Source organism: Leptinotarsa decemlineata, unplaced genomic scaffold (genome assembly GCF_025532065.1).
Source record: "Leptinotarsa decemlineata unplaced genomic scaffold, Ldec_3_MD MMD2_tig00026282_RagTag_RagTag, whole genome shotgun sequence".
NCBI classification, from domain to species: Eukaryota; Metazoa; Arthropoda; class Insecta; order Coleoptera; family Chrysomelidae; genus Leptinotarsa; species Leptinotarsa decemlineata.
In genome coordinates, this window is record NW_027412668.1 from 6399092 (window position 1) to 6410462 (window position 11371).

The following is an 11371-nucleotide window of genomic DNA, read 5'->3' on the forward strand; positions in this document are numbered from 1 at the left end:
CAAACCTAGTTTTATAGTCAGTGAAAAACCGTAGAAATTTCTCCGAAGTTCTGTCGATGTCGGTGGCATTATTCTCGCTGCTTCTCGAGTGGCGGGGAATCATCGTGCATTCGCGCGCTCTCAACTACGTTACGTTTGGCTTATGGTTACCAGTGGCGGTCGGCATTATTTTCTTTCGGGCATGATTTATAACAGTATTAGTTTCACTAATGAAATCAACCACTGAAGTTTTTGTCTTGATTGTTACCCTAAATGATTATTTGTCCAAGTATTTCCTTTTCAAAAAACGAGCGATGTTATTGGTGGGTTCTTATAAAACTTATTGTTTTTGAGGTGGGGATGCCTTGTTTTCGCATTTGGGAACCGTTGTTGAAAGCAATTTGTTTGCTGAAATTCAGTTCATTCTGAAAATTACTATCTGACAGTGAAATATTTCTTTAAGTTGATAGAGATGTGTCGAGAAATTATGTATGACAATGTCCGTATAAGATGTTCGATTCCTTTTTGAACATAACGTTGTAAATCATCACCTGAACAAAAAATAACGCCGGCTGCCCCTGGTCGTCGTCAATCCATTATGACTTGGCCAAGGTCGGCTCAACTCGACTTGCGCTTCGCGATTGTTTTAGATGTCGAGTCGCTTCGAGAGACTTCCAGCGACTTCCCTATCGGCTTCCAGAGACTTAAAATACGATATATAAACGCTACCAACACACAGATCGACGAAGTTTAGTTGAAAGTGCTGTACGAAGTATTCCATTAAGGCGATTGATATTTGAATATTAGTCTGAAGTTTCAGTTAAAGTGTTTATGTTCAACTATACAGTGTAGTCAATTATTGTCAAATCCGGGAGAAAAATATAACAATAATATGAGTAGGTTGATTGGTATGTAGAGGCCCTGCTATAGGCGTATGCCTCTTCAGGGACGGGGTTAATCCACATGGTTATTTTGGCTTTGGCTTCACAATGTTGTTAACGATGCTCTTTATTCTATATCAGTAGAGTTCCTGGGTTTCCTCATGGTCCTCGGGCATTATGATCCATGGTTCTTTGTGGTAATTGTCCTTCATGATGGTTGCGTCTAGTGGTCTGGGTACAATAGCAGATGGTCGGTTATCGGCAGGCAGAGTTGTGGTTCAGATAGGTCAGGGGTGGGATTTGAGGCAGTGTTTGAACCCTGCAGTGACTCCAGGTTGTGAGCTGTCCACTACCTGGGTGCAGGAACCCTGCACCCAGGGTTTTTTCAAAACTGGGCAAAGCTACCGCAGAGGACAGTCACCTCAATTGACGGTAATTGAATTAAATGACCTTGATTATGTACAATCAAGGACAGATAGACATATTTCGTCAAATTCAATGCCTCTTTCTTTTTATTGAAATTATTCCCATTCTTCTGAATTTCGATTGCCTCTCTATATATTCTGGGTACTAATTTTGATTTTTATCGAATATTTGTGTATTTTCGAATGAGATCACGTGAGAGCGTGTTCAGCTACAGCTGATTTGTCGTTTTATTCGAGGCGACAGGCATCAGTTTGCAAGACATCTGCGCCATGAGTTACTTCGAAAAGATACTCAACAAAATCTTTTGGAAACACCGAAAATATTGAAATAGGTTTTATTATATAGAAGGTAGTATTCGCTTTAGAAACATATTGCTCGAGATGTTCGAGAGCTGATTTCCTTTTTTAATTATCGGCAGATGCAACAGAAAGTATTTTTTCATTTCTATTTTAACTTTTAGCAGTACTTCATTGATTTTTCTTCATATGTGAGCTACTTGATCTATCTGTTCGACAAAGTCTCCTATAAAAGGATGCATAAACTTCAAAATAGTTTTGCTGCACACCCGTTCATGAAATATTGATATATGTAAAAATTATCATGAAATGAATATGTCAAGGACACCGATGGCTAGATGGTCGTGATTGAACTACAAAGAGGATCTAATGACTCCAATAAATACCGAGTTACATAAGCTCACTCACCTTAAAACCTGATTGAATATGGAAAGACTCGAATTGGAATGATCTTTTGAATAATAAACGTTGATTCGGTTCATTATCTAACCGTATTAGGTAAGGGTTGTGGAGCTTGTTTCATTTCGTGTTAATATAAACTCTCATTTTAACAATTTTAAGCGATGACCTTGAACTACGCTCTAGAAGTAATCTGATTGAGAAACCAATGCTTGTACTAGCAACAAAAATTCTAAATAGTGCTTATTGAGAAGAAGTGCGCATATAATTAACTAATAAAAATTCCTGAATTTCCACTCTTTGATTGCAAAATCAATATTTTGATAACAAACAAAAATCAATAATTCATCAATCGAACTTCTTTGACTAACCGCATGTAATCCGATATCGAGATATTTCCATTAATGATTCTTAAAAGTGTTTTTCACACTTGCAGCAAGATTAAAAGAATACCCGACGGGACCGATGAACCACACGGACACACGGAAGTGACATAGCTTGTCGAGCCTGTCTAGCAAAAATTACTATTGTTGAAAAGACATACAGGATTTCCGACATACATTGACCTTTAACAATCAGCCTTGAATAACTTAATGATTCAGAACCCTGTATATTTTAAAGAAACGAATGCGATGAGCTATTTACAGTATGGACGATGAATCTTTACAAATGCGTCAACAATTTGTGCATCTGGAATGAGTAGACAAGGTAATAAAAACTCAACGGTGACGTTGCTACTGCTCCGAAAAACCTAACCTTTCAATGCAGAAGGGCTGAAAAGTATCCATGCAGTGTTTGACATGTCAATACTATTGTAATAGATCCATTACTTTTGATAAGTGTGTGTTACGTATCATCGGAAAAACCCGTAATCTATTTCTATTTGGGAAAAAAAAAGAGTTGGATGGATTATGCTTAATGATCACAGAACACACGATGTATTGGTGTTCTGTGTCACGATACATTGTTCTTGCAAATCATTGCACAGAACACAAATATGAATTGTAATGAATATACACATCCCAAAATCTCCAAACAAAATTAGCTTACACTCTAGCTATGGAAATATATATTTATGAATGTTTATGAATCAGGTGATGCGGATATAACAGTTATTTAGTGATTGACTTTTAGAAACGTTTTCAGTATGACAACACTGTAAAAATATTTTATCAATTTTCAGATTTCCTTGTTCATGATGAACTTCTCGTTTTAAATATCATGAATATGGTACCAAGACACTTCCTTTGAGAGTCAATACAATCGGTAGCTAACAACCATACAAAAGTTAATTCCTTACCAAAGTCAATGAACCATATGAAACAAGTTCATTTGTATTAATTTTTTGACTTGGTTTCTCTCTATGATTGCCACTTGTGTTGCTGGTGATTTTTGTGAATTTATTTGCAGTTTATTCACTGAGATAATTCGAAAGCTATTCGAATGGAATAATTAAAGTAACAACCAAGAAGCAGAAAAAAATCAGTGTTACGCACTCAGTTGTTCTCTCGAAATATCAAATCATAATTTGAAGGTAAAATTTTCAATTTTATATATTAAACAGTGTTGCAAAATCATATTAAATACACCATTTATAAATCAAGAACGTCTGAACCGATTGTCGTAATTTTTGATTTGTTGGATTTGGCTCCACCCGGATTAGCACAATTATTGACGATGTTTGGTTTGTTTAGGTTAAGACAGTAATCATGGTGCGCGTAAAAACAATTGAGGTTATGACACTCATGAGCGAGATCGATAGAATGGAATCTTCCACAATAATCAATCCATTTCAATTGAAGAAGAAATCGCACTAGAGAAGTGTTGCCAGGTCTAGTATTTTTGCAGTAGATCTCTTGTTTTTGGCTCTCGAGCTATTATTTTACTGTTTGAGAGTTGAAATCCATCTGATTACTCAGTGTACTTTGTATAATAATATGACTGTAAATAGTGAAAATAACCATTTATGTAATATGTATCTATAAAATATATTTGCTACTGTTTTTTGTATCAATCTACTGATGACCTGGCGATACTGGCAGTGTTAGTATGGCCGACTTCGTGCTTCGTGCACGAAATAAAATGGATTATAACCCGGTTGATAACTTGACAAAATTTTTATTAATTCCAATATGGTCCGAAGTACGCCGAGTCTGCTAATTATGATGTAAAATTTATTTACTGTAAAATCTGGAATGCCCTTAGCATATTATTTGTATAATATGAAATACTTCAAACCGTAGAAACGTCTCAAGCTAAGCATCCAATGAAGATTACGTTCTGATCAAATCACATGTTTTTTCTTTGTTTTTCACCGTTAAAAGAAAAGTATGTGTTTTATCGCCTCAAGTGTATATGTAATGATTCGTTACCCAATTGTATTAATGCTGTGCGCAAATTCAAATGGCTCTGTCATTGGCAGTTACTTCATGTTTTTTTTTCAGAGAAATTGAAATTCTGACCACCAACGATACTATAGGAAGAGCTCCGGAACCGATTCTGGGGGTTGGGGTGAGACAAGCCGGGAAACTAGTTACAGGGGAACTCAATGTCTCTCCTGGTACTCCGCTTCAAATGGAAATATTCTTAGATAAGGTCTCGTCTCCTATTTATGGACTTCTTGTGACGCACATGCAAGTGACGGATACCAAAGCTCAAGAGGAAACTATAATATACAATGGGTGAGATACTTTAAGATAGAATCAATAATAATAATTACAGTCTGTTAAATTTCTCTTCTAATGATGAAATTGGTAATTAGTTGAAGGAATTTAAGCAAGGTTGGTACGAGAACCGTAGTAATATTCACATCAATATTTCCATAAACTTGTTCTCAAGTTGATTAGAATTATTAGTAATTATTATTAATAATAATAATCTATCAGTGCTTGAGGGTGTTGGAAGGGTATTGGTATGAAATTCGGGATAGGAAAATATGCAACGGTCCATCTCAAGAGAGGATGATGCGGGGACTACGGAGAGGATGTGCAGCTCGTAGATGCGAGAGCATCTCGTATCGTCTGGATGCCGGAGAGACCTATACTTATATTGGTGTGATACAACGCGACTCACAAGAAGTAACAGCAGTGAAGAACTCTCTCGATGGCAAGAATCAGCGCATACTCCGACATATTTGGTCATCGGAACTGTCGGGGAGGAACAAAGTTTCTGCTATTAACATGCTTACTGTTTCAGTCTCACTTTACTCGTTTGGAGTAGTGAAGTGGACTCAGGAGGAGTTGTATCAACTCAGCGTAAAAAACTGAGAAGTGATGCATCTCCATACGAGTTTGAATTCAATATCGTTCGTTCTACGGTTTTACTTTCCCCCACAACAGGATGGCCGTGGACTTTTGAGTTTGCAGTGTCTAAATGGCAGAATGGTACTGGATGGAGCCTGTAAAGTCATCAGTCGTTCGGATTCCCGCGACCATGAGAGAGCAGGAATCAAAGCATTTTAAGGCAGCTATCAGAGCGGCTCAACTCGGTTTAGTTTTCGATACTGAACAGGGTGATCAAAACTCTATCAACGATTTGGAACCCGTTCAGCAAAAGGCTCAGATGAAAACAGCAGAGATCCCTTTACTCCTGCGGCAACAGAAATATAAGCTAATGCTTAGGGTCTTCTTTGGGCTAATCAAAGCACCTGACCTTTGCTTTCCTCAGGTCGAGAGGGCTGAAATTTGAAACTGAGGGCTGGTTCATTATGGCATGTAAGGATAGTATCTATACCACTTCATTCTACCGCAGGGGCGTCATGGGTATATACGTTTCCAACACAAGGTGCAAGGCCTGCGGTGAGGCGTCTGAGATTCTAATGCCCTTGCTGTCAGCATACCCAGCATATGCCGTCTCAGCCTGATTCAATCGACACAACGCTGCCCAAAAAGTCCACTTTTACGGTGTGGTTCGGGGATAGGGCTTTCATTAGTATGGTATAATGTTAAGTTCGACACTTATATGCAAAAGAAAAAAATCGTATTCACGAAGCTACAACAGATGCCACTACGAGATATCTATAGCCAGTTGCGTTATATTCCAGTTTTTGTTTTAACACCTCTACAAACCAAACTGTTCAACAACTTTATACAGATGAGGGAAATATATCACCAGACAAAGTACTCTGAGAAAAAACATGATCAAGTGAATCACGCTTCTAACAGAAACCTTTTTTTTACAAAAAAAATGTATTCTCTTCTCCATGGGCGTTTTATCAAGGATTTGGATACCAGATTATCAGATTATTATTCCAAACACATTCTTATGAGACATTGACATTGAGTTATGTTTTTACTGTGATTTTTTCAGATGTTCTGTAGACCCATATCTTTTCGAGAACTTCAACACCGTTGATGGAGACTTTTTATCAGCCAAATTTCGAGCTTTCAAATTTCCTGAATCAACATACGTTCAATTCAAAGGAACAGTCAACGTTTGCCTTGACAAATGCAAGGGGGTAAGATTTTTTGAGTAATTTTTATTTCAAACTACTGATACTATGGAGAAGACAATTAGAATATAGCAAAGTTTGAAGTTCTACTATCCAAAGTACTCTTCGGAGGACATGTTTCTCAACTATTGATAAAAAACAATTCACATTTCGTTCTAGGTGGAATGCAGTGACGGACAAATTGGATATGGAAGAAAAAGGAGGGCCATTTCAGAACTTCCTGCAGATCCGAACAAGATTTTCGAAATCACAATAACCTCGTTCATCAAGGTCGGCTCAGAAAACTCTGAAGCAGTGAACGAAGAAAAAACTTATAATAACAAAAAATTCATTGTGGGAAATCAAATGACAGAAACAGATATCGTCAAAGGTGAGATATCTATATACCCATATAAAATTTTCGTGTCAAAACTACAGTCACCGTTTTTTATGAAATTTCGTATGTACATTCGGTAGGTCTGAGAATAGGTTGTAATCTATTCCTCATACCCTTAAGTGATAAGGGTGCTCCATCCCAAACATTTTTTTTTAAATTTTTGTTTTTATTTTTTTATGATGTGGCTTTAAAAAATACATACCTATAACCCCCAATTTCCACCATTTTATCACCAACCCCAATTTTTTATAGCCATTTCAGTAATTTAATCATTCTTAACCCTGATCATAGATCAGTTATTCCTGCCAGGCTAACTTCAGGTGTCACTTCTCACTCAATAAACAGCACGGAGTAGGGATGGGAACGAAGCCGGTCTCCTATCTCTCTCACACCTCATATACAGTTTTCGATCACTGTTATTGTTTATCCATAGACCGATGCCACCAAAACTGTGAATTATCCGTCAGAGTTTTTGAACCCATTGGATTTGCCAGGCATGCCACGGCATAATTTACAACTGAAGGTTAGATCGCCCCGTAATTTGAATCCACCACGGCTATGCGACAGAACACGATTTGTCGACCCCAACATTTCAAATGGCAAGTTCCGAGGTGCAAATATATCAATACCAAGAATCTCTATTATACCTACAGATGTGTCAATTTATTTTAAACGTGTACAATTTCCAATGAGATTGGCATTTGCAATGACTATTGATAAGTTCCAAGGCCAAACAATATCCGTTTGTGGCTTGGATTTGAGCACGCCTTGTTTTTCACACGGACAATTATACGTGGCATGCTCTCGATTGGGCAAACCATCCAGTTTGTTCGTACGGTTAACTTTCATCACTTTATTGTTTTTCAAAATATTCCCCATGAAGATCTATATACTTCTACATGCCTTTGAACCAATTGTCGAAGCACTTTTGCCACTCTGATTGAGGTATGTCCAAAACATGCATTCTGAATGCAGCAACCGCTTCTTCAGGTGTCGAAAAACGTTGACCTCTCAGTTTGTTTTTTACGTGCGGGAATAAAAACAAGTCATTTGGTGCCAAGTCAGTACTGTACGGCGAATGACTCATCAAATCGATGTTTTGGGTGCTCAAAAATGCAGTTGTCTGAGCCGATCTGTGAGCGCTCGCATTGTCGTGGTGAAAAGTGATCCGTCTTCGGCGGTTGGTTTTTCTGATTTCTTGGAAGACAACTGGCAAACAAATGGTTGTGTACCACTAATAATTGACTGTTCTGCGTTGTTCTAGTGGTACGGTTGCGACATGTCCAGTTTTTCCGAAAAAACAGACGACCATTTGCTTGGAAGTGCTTCGTGCGCGAAAAACTTTTGTTGGATTTGGCTCTTCTTGAAACACCCATACAGTTGTCTGCTGTTTACTTTTGGGCTTATACGCCTAAATCCACAATTCATCACCTGTCACGATGTCATAGACGTGTTTCGAAGCACCGCGATCGTATTTTTTGAGCATTTCCTTCGACCAATCGACACGAGCCTTTTTTTTTGAGCAATTGACAAACTGTGTGGGATCCAACGCGAACAAAATTTTTTGACCGTCAAATTTTTATGCAATATTGTACGTATGCTGGTCCCACCAGTGCCTAAGGTTGTCTCAATCTCACGATAGGTCACATGACGATCTTGCAATATCAGTTCGCGCACAGCATCAATCGTTTTCGGAACAACAATCGATTTTGGACGACCTTCACGAAATTCGTCTTGGCGTGAACTACGACCACGATTGAATTCACCATACCATCGATAAACACTGGTCCTTGATGGAGCTTCATCGCCAAAAATTGAATTAAGTTCATCCATACACTGTTGCTGAGTTAATCCACGTCGAAAGTTGTAAAAAAGAATCGCACGAAAATGTTCACGATTTAGTTCCATTTTTGGGCCAAGATGAATCTTTTAGTTACTGTAACCATCACAAATAGCGCGCGTATGTCAAAACGCATAAGCATAAGCTCAAAAATGTCCAACTTTACGATAGAGCTGTCAGTTGTCAGATTGCAACACTAGGCCAAATCCCGAAACATAAAAGGCAACCTATGAGCTAAACATGGACTAACGGAACTAAACGAAATAAATTATTGATATTAATTATACCTGTTATTTTACTGACACACACTTACAATGAGTTAGTTATTATTTTCTACCCTAGAAATTTATGTGGCAAAACAATGTTCGCCGGGTTAGCTAGTTTTAATATATCATTCTCTTGTTTTAGGAGTACCTTCGCATAAAAACAAAAAAAAGTTGTTTCTCTGTATAAGTGTTCTTCTGGTAGTAACTTCTTAACTGATCATACAAAACACCAGTTCATGAGTATTTTAAACAAGGTACTTAATTTTTTCTGCCTCTCTCAAATTTTTTCTGCCTCTCCCACATTTTTTTCAGGGTTATTTTACCAAAGACTATGTCATTTCTTCCAAGTACTTGCATTCACCTCGTTTTTGTCGCTTGTAATTTATCCTATTGGTAAATCTTCACACTTTTCTTTCGAATGTGTTAACAACGGTTAGTTGTCCCGTGAAAGACCCGAACTATTACTTCAGAAACTTTATAGACTAGACTTTCTGAACAAAATGACGTTACTATTTTTATCAATTTCAATATTGAATGTTATCTTTATCTCCCTTGTACTATTTCTCTATCTGTGTTACATTTCCTCTCTGATTCTGTTTTCAAGAATCTTCGATACTTACTTGTTTGTTCTTTAAGTAAAGCCTAACCTTGAAATTATTTGCCAAATATTCCATTATGTCATGCATACCATCATGTTTCACAAGCCAAAGTTGCTTTTTGAAGCAAGGGCTAGGTGAAGTCTCCATTGTTCATTGTTCATATGTATGTTTTAAATGTTTTTTCCGCTAACCAGCTATCGTACCCCTACGAACGACTACCCTCAGAAGTCGAAACTTGTGCGAGCTAAGGACTAACGAGGTCTTACCTTTTAACGTGTTATTCATAACACGGATTGTGGAATATATGATTCACATATTCACATCCAGGATCTGAATAATGAAAGTAGTTCAAATTTTCCTGCCTAACTATTGATTTATTTGTTACCTAGATAAAACTTTCTTCAGAGGCAATCCACCACAAGAAGTACTGGAGCTGAAAGAAGAGGAAAAGTACACCTCCATCCTAGCTGACAATTCCCAATCGAGTTCATCGCTTACAGTTCTGCAAATTCCAATTTTGCTTCTAGCTTTCTTCAAATTGTTTTTGTAAATAATCGTGCAAGTGCAGGCTCAAAATTGTAACATTTTTTTGTTGTAAATATATCTGTGATAATGAAGCAATGAACAATAGTAGTGGATGTGATTCAATAGTTCTGCACGAAATGTATAGACGAAGTTTCTTGTGAACGTTAGAAATGTCTCTTCAGCTTCAAAAAGTGGGATTCTAGAAGTAACTAACTGCTGGTGAGATATTTCGACAAAAGCTTTTAACAATATTACCGATAACGCAAATAACTGCCAGATAATTTTTATGTTATATTGTTCAGGTTGAGTTGTATGTTGTGACAACCAATTCATTAGATATCTAACTGTCAAGAATTGCTTGAGTAATGAAACTCAAAGGAGCCAATTAAAAAATAAAACATTTTTTGATAGGTACAACTCATCCTTACACCGGAACTAAACGGGAAAGTAATGATTAGGAATGTGAAAAGAATTCTTAGCTCTTTGGCACTCTGTCTATCGTCAGTACTTTCATAATTTATTGAGAATAGTTGACAACAAGATGAGCTCAGCATAATAAGAATGCTTGAAATTTGCCTGTCAAATCAATGCTTCTCAAACTCGCTGAGGCATTGTAAGAAATGTGAATGAAAAAATATCTGCCTTTATTATTTTTGAAATTTCTTTATTCCTCAATCTCTCATCGTCAATAGTAAAATGTATATATAATGAGGTAATGTTTTCTTTTGAACGTGTAACGTTGATATAGTGTAATAATTAAGTAATTCTCAGATAGTTCGAACCCTAATTATTTTTGGTACGTTTAACTAGTCTATCTAAGAACTTATTATTTAATAAAAATTACTTTGTAACAATCCGTTGTTTTCTTTGCGCCATATATTTTTGCTTGTGTAATTGTCGATATTGTTGATCGTCATTCGTTTTGAATAATGAGTTTCTCAACGTTTCGCCGGACATCATTTGCTCTTCCATACCCCCCGTGAATATTCGTGGGGCTCTCAGGTTTTCTTATAAATCAACTCCCAACAGATCTATCCCATATTGTGTATGCCCTTTAGACCCAAAGTTATTACAATATCTTACTCTTTTCCAATAACTTTAGCGAAATAAACCAAAGACCCCTTACTATCTGATCTATTTATACTCATGGTCTATTCAGTGTCCATGAGTATGAGTGAGGGGTTGTTGTCCACTTCCATGGAGCTTCCATAAGTATTCTGAGAGGTCGGCTCTGTTGGCGATACCTGATAAGACTCCGGTACCATTCATCCTATGGCAGATGTCGCATAACACCACTGTATTTGGCCTCTTTCTTAGTTTTGCAACAGACAAGT

General features: G+C 37.2%; 1 protein-coding gene across 1 annotated transcript in view; it reads left to right on the forward strand.

Moving 5' to 3' along the window:
- Window positions 1-10891, forward strand: part of qsm (Zona pelucida superfamily protein qsm) — an 84121-nt gene extending 73230 nt beyond the window's left edge. The window contains exons 4-7 of the mRNA XM_074179729.1: window positions 4426-4662; window positions 6290-6437; window positions 6591-6801; window positions 9902-10891. Of these exons, the coding sequence (XP_074035830.1) occupies window positions 4426-4662; window positions 6290-6437; window positions 6591-6801; window positions 9902-10062 (757 nt within the window). The 3' untranslated portion in view covers window positions 10063-10891. The remainder of the gene's footprint in view (window positions 1-4425; window positions 4663-6289; window positions 6438-6590; window positions 6802-9901) is intronic.
- Window positions 10892-11371: the final 480 nt, after the last annotated feature.